Below are 20,267 nucleotides of genomic sequence, written 5' to 3'. Positions count from 1 at the left end.
AAAAAAAATATGGTTACACAAATGTTTTTACCTTTGACGAAAACGTATTTGTTCTCAGAATGTATAAGGAAGAACCCAAGCCTTGGTGTGGCGGGCATTCTTACACAAACGCAGGTGTAGGCGTGGTACTGCTCCTTGGCCCCAGGTGTAAAGCTATCACATGCGTACTGAGCTAACAACAGAGTTGATACAAAAAAAAAAAAAAAAAAAAACACCCATGGGTGCCACTCCTAGCGGCGGTACGTCATATAAAAGGCTTCTCTGCCTCCCGTCCAGTTCTGTCCCATGCCACCCCCATTTTCTACACAACTTTGCTTTTTTCCCTATTCAGCCTCCTCAAGTCTCGCTCGCGTATGGCGTTCTTCGCATCCGTCATAGTCGTATCCATGGCTTTGCGCTTCTTCCAGTTAGACGTTTCTCCCTTTTTGGTCGCAGAATTCTTATCCGATAACATAGCGTTAACGCAATTCAATGCCTCATTCTTCGTTTTCATATTGTTAAGGATATCAAAATCGTCGTACAGGAAAATATGCTTATCGCTATTTAATTTTATATGATAAAGGACCCATTCTTTGCTTTTGTGTTCATCCACAGAATCGTTGTTACTCAACACGGACGTGTTAACATCAGCTGGTAGGTCATTTCCTACATCGTTGGCAGTACAAATGATACGTTCCTTATCTACCTCACAGGTTGCCTTTTCAATACTGTTATTGTCCAAATGATTTGGCTGCGTATTTTTATTCATATCTGTACAGCTGGAGTTATAATTCAGCTTGCTCGTTAAAAATTTTACATTTTCGCAATTCAAATAATTGGTACAGTTTAATAATTTTCCATTATTAAATAAATTTAAAAATTCTGACAAATTTGTTTTATTTCCGTTATTAAGCACATTGTCCACAAATTTGATTATACCTTCCCACTTTTTCTTGTTCCCCGTCCTGTTATACGATTTTAAGTTTTTAACGATGTCCTGTTCGCTCTTTTGATAATACAAAACCTTTTTACAAGTCAGGAGAAAGATGTTGTGCATCCTTGTGGATAGACTAGCTGGCATGGTGACAGATTTATTCGCTAGGAATTCTCTGAACAACTTAAATATTCTCAAATCTAGAGTAGCACATGAACTGTTGCACATTAACTCTTCATTATTTGCGGCTCGTTTTAAATAACTGTATTTGTTGCTAACCGGGGAGGTACTCCTACGAGGAGTGTCCGCCACATTTTCAGAATTCCCCCCTGAGACGGTACAAGGTATCATCCCATCATTCGCGAATAACAAAATTATTGGATAAACCAAAATGTGTGGAGTAAAATAACACAGCACTTCAAAAATGAAACATAAATGTTCCGTAATAACTTTGAAAAGAACATTAATTACTGAAACGTTGTACCCATATATGACAGTTGCTTCTTCCAATACCTTAAAATGGTTAAACCTTTTAATTGTTTTGCCCATGTACATGTAAATTTCTAACAGGATTTTCAGTAGGTCGTAAATTTCGTTTAAGTGGTCCAAATGGTCATACCCTAAATATATCCACTTATTTTCAATTTCTACCAATTTGTCCTCCTTTTGCTTGGGTACACTGTTACCCTCTTCTGCCGCTGTTGCCTCTTCTGCCGCTGTTGCCTCTTCTGCTGCTGTTGCCTCTTCTGCCGCTTTTGCCCCTTCTGCCATCTCAGCTGGGTCATTCATGTCCCTTGTGACGTCGTTCAGGATGGGTCTTTCCTTCGTATCGTTCGCATTTTCCTTATTGGGGGAGATCTTATATTCATTTACATTGGTTTCTGTCTGCTCTTTTGTCCTGCTTCCATCTGCATTACCTTCATCCGCTTTACCTTCGTCTGCGCTTTTGACTGGAGTTTCAAACGGTGTCCTTTCCTCCTTTTCTTCCTTAAATAAATCTAAAACTTTTTCATCTACTAGCATTTTTCCCAAATGGGTAGAGGCGAAGTCTCCTCCCATGAACCACTTTCCCTCCAGCACCTTCCCATTTGCGCACAACATTTCTTCGTATATTTTACTTAGGACATTTTTCAAAACGTTTTTAGTAACTTCTAGAACAATGGTGAAATATTTGATGAACATAAAATCACTCCTTTGGACTCTTTTGCAATACAAGTTGTAGTAGTCCTGGTTGAAGGAATCATTTTGCCAAATTTTAAAATTCCCTTTGCTGATGAAAAATTTCACATAATGAATACACTTTGTAAAATTCTTTCTCATAAAGTAGTAGATGCAAAGGTGGTATGCTGCTTGTGAATTGTAATTTCCGCAGCTTTTATTTTCCGCAATGAAATTTAAGCCTTCGATTATATCATTAAGGACATCTTCGTACCTAATTTCAATGTTCTTTATTACCACCTTTAATTTCTGTACATCGTAATTGAATTCGTTCATGTCTTTTTCGTCTAGCTCTCTGTCATACGCGTCCTGCTCCTCCTGCTGTTTCGCCACCTCACCCGTGCCATCCTTTTGAACACTGTTCTCCTTCACGTGCTTCCTTCCATTTTGTCCCCCTGCGCTCGCCTCCATGTCGAGGTTTGCATCTTCATATTCCATGCTGTTAGATGAATTGTAAAGAGATGGTAAATTGTAGTCATTGGAGTCCCCATTTTCGTGATAATCAGTGTAATAATGCACACACATGCTCAAGCATGGTTTTCTCTTCACAAACGCGAGGCTGCCATTTTTTGCATGTGCGTCATTCTCTTCCTCGTTACTCTCATCACTGTTTATGCCATTGGTGAAGTGACCCCTTAAGGGGTCAGCCTGTTCGCCTCTGTTCAGGGCCTCCACCATACTGCATCCGTTGGCAACATCTCCATTGCCATCCCCATCAAGTTTAGAAAGAGCACCTTTGCCATTATTATTCACAGCACATGTATAATATTTAACATCTTCACTTAAATTTAGATCCTTCACATGGTTAAGCAGATCATCCGACAACTTTGTGTCGTATTTGTAACTAAACAGTGAAGCCAGGAAAAAGTACTTGGGATAATATAAGCAAATTTTCAATCGAGTCACCAATAATTTATACAAGGGAATGATCATTTGTGTGCTTTCCTTATCTTCATTCATAATGTAGACTGCCTCATTTCTGCACATATAATAACTGCTAGTGCTCGTGAACGATGGTTTCAAAACAAAATTCTTACCCTCCAAATTGTTTTCATAACCATTTCCATTCTTGCTACTACCGTCTTCGTGTTTCCCAGGGCTTCTCTCAATTCGTAACTTTTCACAATAATTTAACCTTTTCATATAGCTATTGCAAGTTTTGTTTTGATTTTTGTTGCCCTTGTGGTCCCCTTCCCCACGAGCATTCCTGTCCTGTTCACAGGCCAGATTATACTTGTTCAGTTCTTGCTTGGGGGACCAAGCCGTGTTCTCGTCGTTGGCGGGTAAGGGCTGCTGTAGGGTGCCCTTCTGAGAAGTACTTTGCTCGGAGTTACCCTGCAATGTAACGCTTTGTTTGGAACCGATTTGGTCAAGGTCCAAATAGTGAACACTCAGAAATATTAGGCTGTCCGCGTAATGACACATGGTAATTAGCATAAAGTACACAAGAAGATTTTCATATGTATAGGAGCTGTCCAGACATTCCGGCGCATCCTTTAAATCCTCCTTCATGTCGCGTTCTCTTTTGTTGTAATTTTTATCTTCATCACTCTGACGCCAGCTTTGCGATAAGAGTGAATTAAAAAGGAATTGAAAAATTTTTCCTAAAAATAAAAACACCAAGTAAATCGATTTGTCCTCCATCTTCTGGAATTCCTCATAATTTAGAGCATACTCTTGTGCCCTGTTTTCTAAGTAAAACTTTAACATGTTGATGTAGTACTTTTTTGAAATCTGTTTGCTACTCCTTTTTTTAAAAAACTGTTTTCGTAACACATCTGCTTTGGTTAGCGAATTTATGGACGCCTGGGTATCATTTCCATCGCTCAGCTCTTCTTTTTTTACTTTAACTTGGTGCGCGTGGGCGTCAACCCGCGTGTGGTGCCCCTTGTTAGCGTCTTCCAAGTTGTTCAAGCAGAAAATTTGGTCATGCGAGCTTTCTCCTTCACGGGAATTGCTCTTGTCTTCCTCGTCCACGTCCTCTTCCTGCTCTTCCTTTTTTTCACTTTGAAAGACATCTCCCTCGTTGAATCTTTTCACATTTGCGTATTTTTCTTCCACCTCCCTTTTTACTCTTATGGTTTGTGCACCAACAATTTGGTTTTCTGCGTCTGTCAAAATTTCCTCTACATTATTGCCACGATAATTTTCCTCCCAATTAGCTTCTGCGCCTCCCTGAATTGGACATGCCTCTCCGGAGAGTAACTTTTTCTTCTTATTCATTTCGTTATTATTGCTCCATTCAACACCACGCACATCCTTCTCTTTAACACCGATTGCCCTTTTCCTATTGGCAGTTTCATCGTTCTGACACTCGAATCCGCTGCACCGTTCTGGTGACTCTGACGAGTGATCCCCTACACGAACATGCTGCAAAATTTGAGAGGTACCAAATTGTTCCTTCATCAATTGGGGTGCACCATAGTTCGCATATCTTCCTTTTTTTTTTTTTTTGGACATCCCTCCATAAGCATGAGGCCTCTTGTCTCTACACTCTATGTTGAGGAAGGACAAAATGTCGCTGTTAAAAAGGTCCCCCTTAAGGTAGACATTTTTTAAGTACACACACATTTTCAAATTTTTCTTCACAGCCTGGAAATTATAAAACGAATACTTATGTCTTAGGGCATCCATGAAAGCTTTATTTTTTTCTTCAAATGCGTAAAACAGGGAGTACTTAACGTAGGAAGAAATGAAAAAATTCAGATTGTTGAAAAGATTCTTTGCGTTGAGGATGTTAATTTTGGACTTGACACAATTGACTAGTATTTTAAAAAATAAAAGATGTAAAAATCTGTTTTGCGAGTTTGACAATACCAGGTCGTAGTTGCTAATCTCTTGGTATGCGCTCTGTGTTTGTCTACCGCCCTTAATTGCGTGTTTATCATCGTTGTACATTTCCTCCCCTGTGATTATGTCGTCGTTTTTGTCATCACGCTTGGTCGTGTCCATCCCTATCTCGTCTTTTCCATGTGATCCCTCCTTGGCTGAAGCGGTAAAGGCGATTTCCCCGAACACTGAATTCTTGGCCGGAGGATTGCCCCTCTCTCGTAGGTTGTTCTCCACACAGCTTTCCTTCGCCTTAAGCTCCGTGACCAACAAGCTGTTATTATACGATTCCTCATGAATGCTCAAAAATAAATCAATAAAATGATGAGAAAATTCATCTTTTCCTCTATAATGATAATGGAAATATTTATAATAAACATAAAGCAAAAAATTCAGCAAAATGTCTGCATGCTTCAGCACATTTCGGATATACAAAAATTTCAAAAAGCAATAAATTCGATACAAATTTGTATTGTACAAAATATTATTAACAAATCTGGAAGGAATATTTAATAATATATATTCTGGCAAGACAAATTCAGAAAAATATTTATCTTCTAAAAATTTATACAAATGAAAATACTGCTGAAATGTATAGTAGTACAAAATTACATTTTTGTTGTTATAAAAAGATGCCTTCAATCCAATATTTAATTTGTCCATAACTTTTGCTATATTAAAATTGTATTGTTTATTGTAATCATATTTTACTTCGCTCAAAATGTGTATGAACGAGGAATAAAACATGTTACTAAAATGATTGTATTGTTTCACATTTAGCACTTTTATTAATTCCAGGTAATCAATGTTTTTTTTATTTATAAGATTGAATAGCCGATTTTTGAACACCCTGTACACGTTTTTGAAGTGATATGGATTATTGTTCAGAACAATTTTGATTTTGTCCTCCCTCTTGCTGATTAATTTATGTACGTCGCCTATGTCTTTACCAGTCTGCTGCGTGTGAAGCTTGCAAGACCTACTTGTTCCCTTTTCTCTTCTACTTCTGCTCCTCCTTATTGTCAAGAGGAGATAATTTTTCTGCACATTTTCATCAAACTTCCTTTTCATTTCTTCTTTTATTCTGTACGGGTTTATCTCATTAAGCTCTTTCATGTAACAATCCATATCCTCAATTTGGAACGCTCCTTCATTCTCCTCCAGGTACACGTTCTTTATGTACTCATAAAAGCACACATAGTAGTAGTCGTCATTCAAGAACAGATCGTTCAGGTAATCCATGTAAACGTTGTATGTCAGGGGATCCGTATAATCTGTGCTTATTTCCTCATCCAGGGAGATCATCCGTTCGAACACTTTCACGAAAGACATCATGAACTCCTGAAGCGGGGATGAGACAGGGCAGGTGGAAATGAAATAGAGTAAACAGAAAAGGCAATGGAAAGAAAAAGTGTCCATCCAAACAAATAAAAACGCTAATTGGGCACATATGTGCCGATGGGGGGCACGCCCATCTGAAGTTGCCCCTATGAGCAAAGTTTACCTTGCCCTCGCTTTTAGACTTTTTAAAATTTATCAAAAACTGTAAAACGTTGTAGTCGTTAAACTTGTAATACACATTACGCGTGGCGTAGTTCAAATACGTGTAGTCAGTGTTAGGGAAAGCAATACTGACGCTTCTCCTATTGGACACACCAAAAAACTGATTCATATACGTGTTATAATCAACCAACTTCTTCACATCCAAGCATATACTCTGCATGTACTTGTGAATGTACAACGAGAGGAACAATTCTACGGCCTTTATGTCACTCATTTTCATGCTAAATATATCAAGGGTGTAATTTGTCATCCTTATTCTTTTCCTGCATGATTCGTTTTCACTCTTGTCCTTTGAAACTATATCGAAGGGGTAGACAGGCTTCAAAAATAGGAAATTGTTAAACAAAAATGAGAAGCAAATGTTAATAAGGCCATTAATCGTGTGGTTGTTGCTGTAAATTTTGTTATACACCTTAATCTGTTTTATGTCCACATAAGGGCTTATCGTGTCGTACACAAGTTGGCTCATGATTCTTCTCTCGTTCCATTGGTGGGCAGTCATGTGTGTGGTCTGTTTTTCAACATGTTTATCCTTCGCAGGGGTTATCCTTTCATACTTCTTAAAAATGCCGTATGAATCTTTACCAGGGCAAGCATAACATTTGGAGTGGTCATCCTCATTGTCCTTCCAGTTATTATTAACACTGCCCGTTAGCACATTATCATTTGTGCATTTTGCCTTAGATAACAAGTTAAAAAAAAAGCCCCCTTGTACCTCTTCCATATTGTAGGAAGAGGCAAACCTCTGATTGGAGATGTTTCTCTTCAAAAGGATATTTTTGTCTTCACTGCTTCTTCCCTTTAGCATTTTCCCGCCTCTGTTCTTCTTCCACTTACCCAAATAGTACAGCACACACGCAAAGATACAATTAAAGGACGACTTGGAACTCTCTCTAATATAACGAACAGTCCTCTTCACATTATTCAAAATTAAATCATAATACAAATTGTCGTTATTAAAATGGTAAATGTTTAATAGACTTCTTTCTAAATGAATCGAAATGTCCGTGTTAAAAATGGTTAACAAAATGTTTAAAGTAAAATAAAATAAATTCAAGGAACACTTGTTCATATTGTATAGTTCATTTTTGTCCATATTATTAAAATGGTTAATATATTCCTCTTGAAGTATATACTTAAATAGGGAATGATAAATGAGTTCCTTTTTAACTTGCATGAAATCATCCATTATGTTATTTTCCTTGCACATCTTCGTTAGCTTCGAAAGTACGTCGTTCATTTCTAGAACGTCCCTATTTTTACAGTTATTAAAAAGGTCCACATAAAACATACAATTTTGCAATAAATTTTCTATTAAATTGCAAAATATAAATATGTACTTGTTCTTCTTCATTTTGTTCCTCTTATTGTGTTTCTTTTTGGACATTAATAAAACGTTGATGGAGCTGAACTTGAGCAGAGTTTGCAGATAAACCTGGTACCTCTTCGCGCTCTCTTCTCCCTTTTGTCCAATGCGGAACTCTCCATCCTTATCATCAGTTATTTCATTGCTCATACTAGCACTGCTACACATTTCGCTCACCGATCCGTCTTGTGATAAATAATGCTGCCTTGGGCTGTGACCCTGTTCTTCACTTGAAATTTCGACAATCATATCGTCTTCATCCCTGACACGTGGTACGCCCTTACCACATTTGGCGACATCAGTTAGGCCTTTCGTCTGACCAAGTTTTGGCCCAGTAATTTCCTCTTTATCTAACCTCACAGAGGGATTAAAATGCAAGTACGTTTTTAACACGGACGAAAGTAACAAAATGACGCTGCTCGAGATGTGCAAAAATAAATAGTACGCGTTGTATATATCGTTGTTAATGAAAAAATCTTGGTTCTTTGTTAAATGCAAAATGTTATAATTTTCAATGTGCAAAATTGATATAAGTATAAACACAATATGAGCATAGGTGCGACTGAGGGTGGTGTAAATTTTATTCTGACTTTTGTTTATCACGGCAATGTATTTAAAATAGCACACATTGTTTATTTTTCTCTTCAATTTTTTTTTTATTTTTTTTAAATTTCCATAGCTCTGTAAAATGCGTTGACTTCGACTACTCTGCTTCAAGTGGCTCATCTGAAACTTCCCCCCCTTGGTTCTCACAACCATTTTACTTTTGCTCACTAGACACCTGTCCGCGGCGGCGATCGTTTCTACGTGCGACTCGGTGTGAATTGCTGACAGGGGATCAGCACGATAACCCCAGCGGTAAGCCTTCTCCGCGCCGCACAACGTGCTACTTAACACACTTCCTACTCCTTCCTTCCGGTCTACATGACCCATTTCACCCATTTGGTGGTCCAATTTCTTCATGCCTACCTTACCCCCCAAGGGGTTGACAAAATATTTATTCATCCTCTTCCCAATCATGTTTTCTAAAATGCTATTTTTTATTTTGGGTTTGCCATTCACGGTAACTTTTTTCTTCACCTCTTTTACAATTTTGTAAATGATTCTTTTTCCAAAGCGTACTCCACGTACTGTTTGTTGCATTCCTTTGCTCCTCAATTTCTTCCTTTTTTCCCGATCAATGATTTTTTGTACTTGTTCGTAATTGGGTAGTTGTCCCTTGTTGGCATGTGTGCTCCTCGCTGACTTCATTTGCGTGACCCCTCTGCACTTTCCTCTCCCTATGCGCTTCCTGTCCATCTCCACGTGGGCGTCAATTTTAACCAGCATATTAACGAGCACATGGAAGGAAGTAAAAATGGTATTCAAAAATCTGTAGGAACATCCGTATCTAAAATTTATAAAATTAAAAATGTTAAGCATATGCCAAGTGGGTTGATCATCATAATGAAAAATATTTTTTTCAATGCCCAAAATTTTTGACAATTTATTTGTGTGAAATTCTGAAAAGGAATTCAGACGCAAATAAAAAAGAGAGAAAACACAACTGTACACATTCATCATTTTGTTGATTATCACAAACCGGGGGTCTTGTTCCTGTTCATATTGCTTCATGAAATCCATGCACCGATTTAAAAATTCGATAATAATATTTTGCAGCTCGAAATCAAGAGACAACATGCAAAGTCTTGTGTCAAACAGGGAATGGAGATATTCAATGCTTTGGCTGAAATTTTCATCCAGTTGTTTTGCCTTTTTGTATAAACTTAGGATGCTATTTTCTTTCAGTTCCTTGCAAATGCATTTCTTTATGTACTTGTACGAGTGTACAAGGAAAATGAACTCTTTTTTTTTTTTGTTCATCTTTTCCCTCTGGCACTCTCCTCTGTTAAACCTGGCAACCGTGATTAGTATGTTCAGTACGTCATTCTGGTCTGCATCCGGAATGCCATGAGAAGGTATTCGTCTTCTCCCCTCTTTTTCTATATATTTTTGATGAGCAGTGTAAGTCTTCCTAACGTAATTATCTTCTCTTAATACTTCAAAAAAGGAAGGCCTTGAAAAAATGTTCTTACTGTACAAACTGTGATTAATTTTGTCAAACACATAATTGTAGCTCTTATTTATTGGTATTTTTTTTATTTTTAAAATGGTGTACAGATCGTTACAGTATCTTACAATTCGCTGGACGACCTTCCACACAATTCTTCTGAACATATCATTTTCGTATAATCGCAAATTTAATATAAAAAAACACTTATGATAGCATTTCAAAAAGGAAGAAAAGGCTATGTTCACATTTTGATCCAATTTGGTAAATACATTTTTAAATGTATTCATATTACTGATGGATGAATTGTGGGTTTTACATTTTCCTGTTCTGAGTTCTTCTTCCTCTGATAACAAATCGTTTCGCCATTCATTTTTATTAACAAATGGATCCCTTTTATTACCTTGATTATTGCTGTGTTCCCCCAATGTCTCAATACCTTTTCGACCTCTGTCTTGTGCTTCCTCTCTAAATCCTATCCCTTCATAGAGGTAATGCTTTTCTCCAGCTACACTGTGCTCATCACAGTGATGATGGTCCTCGTCATAAGCATCGCCTTCATTATCCAATACGTCATCTGCGCTACTTCTTTGTCCTTCCCCAGCCCCCTGAATATATCCCTGTTTTGCATTCGCTTGACCATTGTGCAGGTATCCGTCCCGCTCATCATAATCATACGGTCGTTTTCTCCACATGTCTTCTTCCACGAAATTCTCTTCACCCATTTCTCTATTCCCTTCGTGTACATCCCCCTTCCTTTGTCCCTTCCCCTTTTGATCCCTCCCCCCGGCGTTCATACAAACCGAGTGCATGCGCCCCACATCGGCATTCACTTTACGAAAATTTCCAGTTTCGCTTTTAACCAAATAGTTTATGTCATACTTATCCAGAAAAAGAGTTACATTTTTAAAATAATATTTCGAGTTCAGATAAAGGAATTGCAAAAATAAAAACACCACGCGCTTTCTGACCACCCTAGCCTCTTCATCATAACTGTACTTAATTAGGACACAATTTAATATGTTAAAAGTGTGATTAATCATATATTCTAAATTTACTTTATCATACGTGTGCTTCCTCTTCAATTTATTCAAATAAGACTTGTGCAACAATTTGAGCATGTACAAATGACAGTGAATCACATTTAGGTAATTATCAAACATGATAGAGGACGTAAAATCTTCGCGCACTACATTTTTCCTGTCCATGGGGTTGACAAATTTATCAGAGTCCGTTTCAATGTTGTGGTAGAAATAGATTAAGGGGTCGCAATTGATACTGTCCAGGTACAACTGGTACAGCCGCAAAAAGGTCACATACTCGTGCAAATTCTTTTTATTAATTATGCCGTTGCTAGTGAAGAAGAAAAATATTTTAAACAGAGCCGTTCTGATGGTGAACTCACCAAAGCGCTCACCACTTACGTTATTCTCGCTACTGACCCCAGAGTCGCCTTTACCCCCCTCATCACAGTAGTGATAAAAGAGCATCATGACAACCTCTTCCGCCTTGGCCCTACATTCGTCACTACTCGCATTTGACACATTCATGTGTTCGTAAAACTTTTCCACGTCCAAAATTTCCTCATCTTCCTTGCTCATTTCGAGGTACAGCTTCTCCATTTCGCACTTGTATGAACGCGCCATGCAGCTTATGCTACCACGGTTCGGTTCTCCATGTTGGCTGCTGCTCGATATGCTCAAGAAGTCACGCAAAATTGGTTTATTCCTATCCGTTGTATCAATCGTGTCGCCTGTGGAACTCTTCACGTCGTCTTCCTTAGCATCTTCTTCCTTCGCACCGCTCTGCTTCACCACTGCGCTTGCATTGTTTTTTAAAAACAAACAAGAGTTGGTTCCGCCGCCACTCACTTGTTCACTGCTGTGCCTTTCGCCGGACAACACCTCATTCATTCTGTCCCCCAGGAGTTCCTCCTTCTTCTGATTTGTGTACGAATAGGTGTCGCTGTTATTAACAGTGGTGGTAGAACTAAATTTGACGTTAAGGTACGGATCATTCTGTTCGTTCAAGCCAGCCTCTATTCTTTTATCTTTCAAAATGAAAGACAAAAGATTGAAGCCCTGCTGTGGGTGCCTTGTGCGCATACAATCGGCTGACACCGTCTTAGGGTCATCCTTAACGGTGTCCTTAATGGAAGGATTAATAAGGTGCCTGAGGATGTCCTTAAAAAGGGCCCCGTTATCACCGTCATCATAAATGGCATAATAATGTTGATAAGAGTACTTCATTTTGTGAATTCTTTTCTTCAAATAATCCTTTTGTTTTATCTCCTTCAACAATAAAATGTCGATGATAAAATGAGAAATGTTAAAAAAATTACTCCCATTAATATGATCGAATTTATCTATGGCATACATATTTTCATATAAATAATAAATATGCTTTATGCTGTCATTTCTTTTAATGCTTTTTAAAATTTTTGAGTAATTTTTTATAAGAAATAATTCGTCCATGTCATCAATGTACTTATCGCCAATGTTGGACAGGATGGAATTGTTGTGTGAACTTAATTTCTTTACTTTATCTCTGATTCTTTTTTTATTTATTTTGTTAATACTTAGGATGATCACTTCCTCGATCTCCTTTTTTTCCTTCTGACACTTCTCTACATGCTCGTGGTGCTGGCTACTCCTGATCTGGCTGTATAGATTGACAAAGCGGGACAGGTCGAACGAATGTGTGTTTTGCCCCTGCACCTCGCTTCTTTGCTCATATTGGAGGTCCTTTCTGTACACCTCTTTCTCTACGCAATTCATTTGTAAAACATTTACCGTGCCTCCTGCGTCATTAGGTACACTATTAGGCGCATCGCCCCCTGCCTCTGGCTTAACCCAGTGGTCTGTACCTTCTACAACAGGAATGAGCAGATTACCTTTCCTGCTGTCTTCTCTACTCACTTCATCTTTATCCAACATGTTCAAATGTCCGTTACACCCATTAGGGCTAAAATTAGGCGTGTAGTATTCTATCCCTTCCCGTCTCATAACCTCATTATTATTGAGCATTCGTGTTCTCACTCCTGCCTGTCGAGATGGACTTCCGTCTGAAGCCCCCTTACTACGACTCTCTTGATCAACAAATGTCATCAAAAAGTCGTGCTTGTTTTTTTTACATATTTCATATAAATCATGAAACAAATCCGCAATTCTTTTTCTTTTTATAATTTGTTTCGCTTTTTTTGTCTTTTTTTTCGAGTGGTAAATGTGATAGTATTCACTGATCAAATTGGACTGGTACTGTCTGCATGCCTTTCTTACTTTGCTAAGAAGGGATCCATTGAGGGATCCATTTGAAAACAGTTCGTCAAACAGGGTACTGGGTCTTCTACACTTGGCTTTGCCTATCTTGCCTTTTTTGTCTTTATCCCTTTTGGTCTGGCTCCTTTTGATCTTCACCTTTTTGGGTTTCTCCCACTTGACCACGTCATCATCGATTTCCATCAGTTCCACTGCTCCTTCCTCCACTGCGTTGCCACACTTCGCTTTGTCCAGCAACACATCCCCCCTTGCGCCATTCCCAACTCGGTCACTTATATGTTCCTTCTCCTGAACATTGTAATAATCATATGTGCATATTTTATTATCCTTTGTCCAGCGAAACATATTGCTGCCCATTCGGACATTATTTTCACAAGAAGCGGAATGAGAAGTATCCTGATTAGTCTTTCTCTTTTTATGATGCAATAAATTATTTTCAATTGGTGGCATAGAGTCAGAAGCTGTACACTCGTTCCAATTAGACGGCGTGTGAGGGCCCTCCTCATGGATCCTTTCATCTGTACTCCTGCGCATACATTTTATGATGCTCTTCTGCTGCGGCGTTCGCTTGTGTGGGAAACTGCTTCCAAAAATTGGCGAAGCGTTGTTCACATTATTCCCTTCGCTGCTTCTCACCATGCACGTTGGAGAATCAATCAAAGCATTTCCCCCCGTGCAGCTGTTAAAAAAATTGCTACAGGAACTGCTTGGAATATTGCCCGTAGGCTCAGACAAAAAATTTACGGGAGAATTGCTCATGCTGCTGCCGCAACGTTTCTTCAAAATGTTCTGGGAAGCACTCCTTATCATACCTACCGGGGTGCTTTCTAAGAATGTGTTGGATTTGCTTTTCACCATTGGCGAGGCAGAATTATTTAAGAAGGTGTTTACGGGCTTTCTAAATAACATGTTCTTCAAATTGTTGCAAAAATTATTGGTCATGCTGCTTTCCTTATTTAATACGTTTACCAAATTATGGTCCGACAAACCCGTTTCGTCTTGTCCATCCTCTTTCAGCTGTATGTTGGGGCAGCTTCCCCCAGTGGGCGCTTTTTCCACATTCGCCAAGGCGTTACTTTTCCTTAAGACTAAATTTCGCATATCAATACTTTCATCATAAATGGAAAACGTTGCTGTGTTGTTCGAGTCCAAATACACGTCTTCATCACCGTCCTGATTTTTACCTTTCCCCCTCTTGGCATCCAAAACCCCCTTGTGCTTCTCACTTTTAATTGTGCACGATTTGGAATCCACAATGGAAAAGAACTCCTTCGTCTGGGGGCCTTCCCCTTGGGAATTGTTCGCATGGGACGAAGCTGTCAAATCTGTACCGCCCTCCAAAAAAATATTCTCAAGGGATGAATGAGCAAAAAGATTATTATGATGATTCACCTCCTTCGTCCGTTTCTCTGCATCTAAGGCGAAATGTCGCCTCAGTATGCCCACAGTATTTTCATATATCGTTGGATTAAAGTGTTTACTGCCTTTTTCATTATACAACATGGAACAATGAAATGACGTTTTGGCATTCAAGTAGTAACTAATATCATTGCTCTGTAAGAAATATCTTATAAACACAACCCCAGCATTGTAACAAACTTCTACTTTATACCCATCGGAGACTTTGTTCAAATATTTGGACAGCAAAATATACGTAAGGGAGCTGTACTTATAATTTTCTAAATAAAAATACACATTTCCTATGATCTTTAAGAATTCAATTTTGCCTACATAATTTTTTTTTTTTAATTTTTCAATATTTTCTAATCCGTAATTTAGGCATTCCTCGAACTTGAACTCTTTGTACAGCTTCTGCAGGTGTAGAATGTACTTGTTTGTTTTCCCCTTTTCTTCCCAAGCTTCATATTTTTTGTTTTCCTTATTCCTTGCATTAACATTTTTCGATATTAACATTTGTACGTAGTTATCATCCAGCATTTTCTGCCACCTTTTTCTGTGCTTTCAATTTTCCTTATTTTGTAATTTTCCCTTTCTCATAATTTTTTTTTTGTTGTCCCTATGTCTTTGGTCATCAATTAGACATTTGTCCGTTGGCTTCTCTCCAAGCAAAGACAAACTGTGTGAGCTTCTCTGAAATGTTATAAAATGTGGGTTCTGCGCATGTAATTGGTGTGCTAAACAGAGGTGTATATGTTCATGAGCAAGTGAATGTGGACTTTGGGAAATCCCTCTGTTCTGTGTGCGAATACCCTCCACGCAAAAGTGCGCAAAATCTCACTACACATGTGAACCCTCTGCAATGTATAACTTCTTCGTATATCTGCAAATCCCACCCGCTGTGCATAGTGTTAAACCCTTTTGTGCCTGTTGCCTACACAATATGGATGCACCAATCTGCCGAGGGGCATATGAGGTATAAACAGAATATTCATACAAAAAAAAAAAACAAAAAACAAATAAGCGGGGCGCATTCTATTTTTGTTCCCCACACCGGCATTGTCCCTTATTCTCAGGGTCAAACAAAACGCTCGTTTTGTCCTTCAAATTGAGTACGCATGCACGCAGGGTAGTGTGGTAGCATGGCCGCACCATTACAATACTCGTTGCTGAACCAAATGTTTACACGAAATGATGCATTTCGCAAGGGTCAATTTGTGAAGAATATTAGCTTTGTTCCTTTACTAGGAGTATATTATGCTCCAATAAAGAGGAAGAAAAAAAAAAAAACAAAAATCAGGTATACAGGAGAAAGCTATCTTCACAGAGAAAATTGACCAAAACTGGAAAAACATAAACAAAGCGCAAAATGGCAAAAAAAAAAAAAAAAAAGAAAGAAAAAAAAAGAAAAAAACGTATGATAATAAGCGCCAGAAAAATGTATAATATGGCAGAAAAAAACGGAGGAAACCCAAAAGGGGTATGCGAAACACCATACGCAGTTTCGTTCAATCATTCATCAAACAATATTATATTACACAAGTTCAAGGTGGATTTAAATTTGTACATATTCATGTTCCAATGTTGCTGTCGAACTACAAGAGAAAAAAAAAAATGTCAGGTAAATATTTAAATCCTACTACTATAAGTAGAAAGGTACACCAATTAGGACAACTGAACGGGTGGCGAGTCTTGCGACCGAGGTAAAAACATTTCAACTGAGAAACGCTAAAATATGAGCAGGTGCAGTAAAAATACTAATTCTCCCACATTCGGCAAATCCCTCACATATATATACTTCCCAAAACATAAATTTTTGTATTTTTTTTTTTTTACATGAAATAATTTCTATATTAAAATTATTCACAGAGAACATTTCGGACACTTATAAACTCTCCTCAGCAGTTCTCTCACGTGGAGACAAAAAAAAAAAAACATATATGATGCCATCTGTGAAGGGGTCCCCTTCAATGCATGGCTAATGCGTATGCTAATTTCCACTTGGGTGAAAAATACATCCATAGGAGGGGTTTTCAAAAGGGCTTCTTTTAAATGTGTACAAGTCCGACGAAATGGAAACTCATAAAAATGGTGCAAAATTATGTACACATATATGTCGCTTTTCCTGTTTACAATTTTGTTGGGCAGTTTATTACATAACCTTCCTTTGCTCAAATAAATGAAAATCCGTTCTGCCTTTTCAGTGCAACCTAGGCGACCATCCTGCCGCTCATTCTTTTAGTCCTCTTCGGACGAGAAACATACCAATTGGCGTGCAACTCAAAAAAGCGAGCGAGATTTACGAGTATGCCATAGCAGATTCCTACACATTCAAAAAATAAAAATTGCAATAAGAGTAATCTACAAAGTTAATTAGTACTCCATTTGTTTATATATATTTTTTTTTACACATTAAAAAATTGCTGAGTGAATTAAAAAAAATAATAAAAAAAAAAAAAAATTATCAACTGTATAATTAATGATAACAATAAAGGTCGCAAAAAACGAATGGTGATACGAAATGAAGTCCTGTTATAATTGAACAAATGGGGTAAATTAATCGAAGAAAAAAAAAAAAAAAAAAAAAAGGGGTGAAGACGGGTGCACGTAAAAAAAAAAAATAATAATAAATAAACAGATAAATAGGTAACTAAATAAGTAGGTAATTCCTGTGCCGGCGATTGGACAGGAAATATGCAAACGCAGGACTAAACATTAACTAGGGGGCTAACGAATTGGAGAACTAAACAACGGCGCTCGCAAGGTGGAAGCGACTAAATAATGAAGGAAGCGTCACAGTGAGGAAGCAGGAGAGTACGCTAGCACGGGACTACACACATAGTCAAGGATGAAAAACGGTACACATCCGGGACAGAACAATAGGGCCAATCCGCGTATTCTATTATTGCTTACATTTATCGCTATGTCAACTGGCACACGTGTGTGGCAATCCCCGCCTTCCCCACGACGTAAAAAAAAAAAAAAAAAAATTAACCAAATGAATAAATTATCTGAAGGACCTTCTCTAGCGAATTATATATGTCTATATTTTCAATATAATTAATTGGAGGATGCAAACATTTGGTCTTTTCCAATAAATAATTCTGTATGTCATTAATATAGTTAATATTTTTTATATACTTATTTTCTTCCGTCTTCGAATCTACAGATCTGCTTGAAAATCTTTGAATGCTGGTTTCCCTATCATTTATGTATACTAAAAAAAAGATAATGCTGTTTGAATATTTTTTGTTTAACTTCTCCATCATGTCTGCGTTCAGATGAACCCCTTCAATGATGATCGATTCGTTACTTCTTATGTGATCATTAATTATGTCATCGATGTAGGTGAAAAGCAATTCGCACTGCTTCGCGTAGTTCTCTATACACTTTCTTCTTAGCCGAGTTTCTATACTCTCCAGTTTGCTCGCTTCGGAGTCGGCGTTACCTCCACTACCCCCACTACCTCCCCCTTCTCCACGGCTTGCGCTAGAGCTAACTTCCCCCTCATCATCGCTGTCGTTCACCTTCCACGATTCGTACGTTGAAAATTTAAGATACTTGTCATCCTTCACTTTGTACTTTCTTAAAATTTCCCGCACCACATCTGTAGATAAAATTCGTCGAATGTTCAAAAAAAAACCCAATAGACAACTAAGGGTGCTTTTCCCCCCTCCGGAGGTTCCACTCAAAATAATAATAAACTTCTTTTTCCTCAATTTCGAAAGAACCCAATCTTCACACTCTGTCTTCGGCATCTGGTTGCACAATTCTGCGTTCAACATTTCGCCGTCCAATTGAGTGTTCCACATTTGGCTGCACAAATCTGTGTTCAGCATTTCACTATACAATTCTGTCTTCAGTAACTCGTTCTCTAACTCACCGTTTATCATTTCGTTCTCTAATTCTATATTCAATTCTTCCGTATCCTCTTGTGCATTTAGTTCTTCATTGTCCGTGTACGTTCGCAGCTTATCATTGGATGCTTCTGTATGTACCTTGTCGGCATCTTCCTCTCTAGGCAATTCCCGCAACGTGTTCTTCTCATCACTAAACATCGAACTGTTCTCCAGCTCCGGGTCCGACTTCTTCGAATGCGACGTCTTCGAATGCGACTTTTCCGAATGCCACTTCCCCAAATGCAATTTACCAGGATCCTCCTCTTCATCCCCCTCTTTACTCCCCACAAAAGTGAGCCTAAACTTGTCCTCCTGCTTCTTCACCTTAATGTAAATATCGCTTATAAAAAAGTACTTTGAACATATGTACATTTCGTCATCGTTTTTTTTATACTCTACTAGTGGTATCCTGTCTCTAAATTTTAGTATTTTCCCCACGAGTTCTTTTTTCTCTTCAATATGTTTTCGGATTACATCTTGTATGATTAAATTGTTCGATCCATCTTCGCTCATTTCTTCTAAATTTGATTTTTGCCTATATTATAAGAGTGAAGGGTACAGATCTTGGTGAGGGGGAGAAGGAGTTTTCTTCTTCGTTGCCTGTCAGAGCTATACCATTCTTGTGATGATAGTGTTTGTCCTGGGAAAGGGGTATATGCTTTTGTCGTACGTGCAAATTGAGCCTGTCGCAGGAGAAGCGGCGGGATGGTACATACGAAAAAAAGAAAAAAAAAAGGCATTCCACGGGGCCTGATGGAACAATACTCACGGATTACAGCGTAGTTGCATATGGACCACTTCAATACAACGTGCGGACGTAGAAGATGACAAGAAATTAACCAAATGGGCACAAAAGATGCACAAAGCGCCATACATAGGTGTGTACGCGTGCCATGCGCTGCTTCGCGCTGTACACTTGCTTTCAAATTCGACTTTGGATTCCTTCACCAACGTGAGCTATATATTATAACCTTGCCAGAAAAGAAAACAAAAAAAAAAAAAAAAGCTCAGCAAAAGTAGGTGAATTTTTTAGCTCCCTCCAAACATTATTTTCGCTCTTTATGCACCTTTTTTTGTGTACTCAGTATGTTCTTGTAAAAATTATGCAGCAGCAAAAAGAAATGTACATGGACGCGCGGTTTGGCGGATTGTTCCCAGCTGCGCATTTTGCACTTTGGACTAAATACACACGTGTGCATATGCACGTATATATGCGGTTTAGAAATTTACATATTCACGGGTGTATGGCGCTTTCAGATGGCATACGCGCAACATGTGGTGGGTATATGCTACACCAACTGCTCATTTGTCAATCTACAACTCTTATTCGTATGCTGATCTACCTGCCTATTTCTTCATTCCATCACGCTGCTGGTGGCAGACGCATGTACATTCGTGTACGTACGTGTAAAGTGTACTTGCGCACAAATCTACGCGCAAATGCATGGATCATAATGGAAGAAAAAAAAAAAAAAAAAAAAAAAAAAAAGATAGTCGTACGAGTACGCCCACTCTATAACCTGCTATATATGTGCCTTTTACATGTTTGTAAAGTTACGAAAAAATGAAGAGGAACATCTACGAATTAAAATAGAAATTCACATGCTGCAACGTGTAACGCGCATTCCGTTTGTCCTACACCAAAATAACACCCTTTTGCGTGCGACCCTTTCAAAAACAAAAAAAAAAAAAAAAACATACGTGTTTGCATGTATGTATTATGTATGCAAGCATAAACTTACCCAATCGTGTA

General features: G+C 38.2%; 2 protein-coding genes across 2 annotated transcripts; both read right to left on the bottom strand.

The window, feature by feature from the left end:
* Window positions 1-301: 301 nt before the first annotated feature.
* Window positions 302-15,155, bottom strand: AK88_00235 (uncharacterized protein; the record flags this gene model as incomplete). Its single annotated transcript, XM_012477886.1, has 2 exons — window positions 302-6,301; window positions 6,465-15,155. 2 exons carry the CDS (start codon window positions 15,153-15,155, stop codon window positions 302-304), a joined length of 14,691 nt encoding a protein of 4,896 aa, XP_012333309.1.
* Window positions 15,156-17,605: 2,450 nt separating this feature from the next.
* AK88_00234 (uncharacterized protein) lies at window positions 17,606-19,027 on the bottom strand (the record flags this gene model as incomplete). The annotated part of the gene is made up of 1 exon (XM_012477885.1): window positions 17,606-19,027. One exon carries the CDS (start codon window positions 19,025-19,027, stop codon window positions 17,606-17,608), a length of 1,422 nt encoding a protein of 473 aa, XP_012333308.1.
* Window positions 19,028-20,267: the final 1,240 nt, after the last annotated feature.

Source organism: Plasmodium fragile, assembly GCF_000956335.1.
Source record: "Plasmodium fragile strain nilgiri unplaced genomic scaffold supercont1.2, whole genome shotgun sequence".
Taxonomy (NCBI): domain Eukaryota; phylum Apicomplexa; class Aconoidasida; order Haemosporida; family Plasmodiidae; genus Plasmodium; species Plasmodium fragile.
Note: the sequence above shows the minus strand (reverse complement) of the source record. Positions and strands in the feature narration are given on the sequence as shown.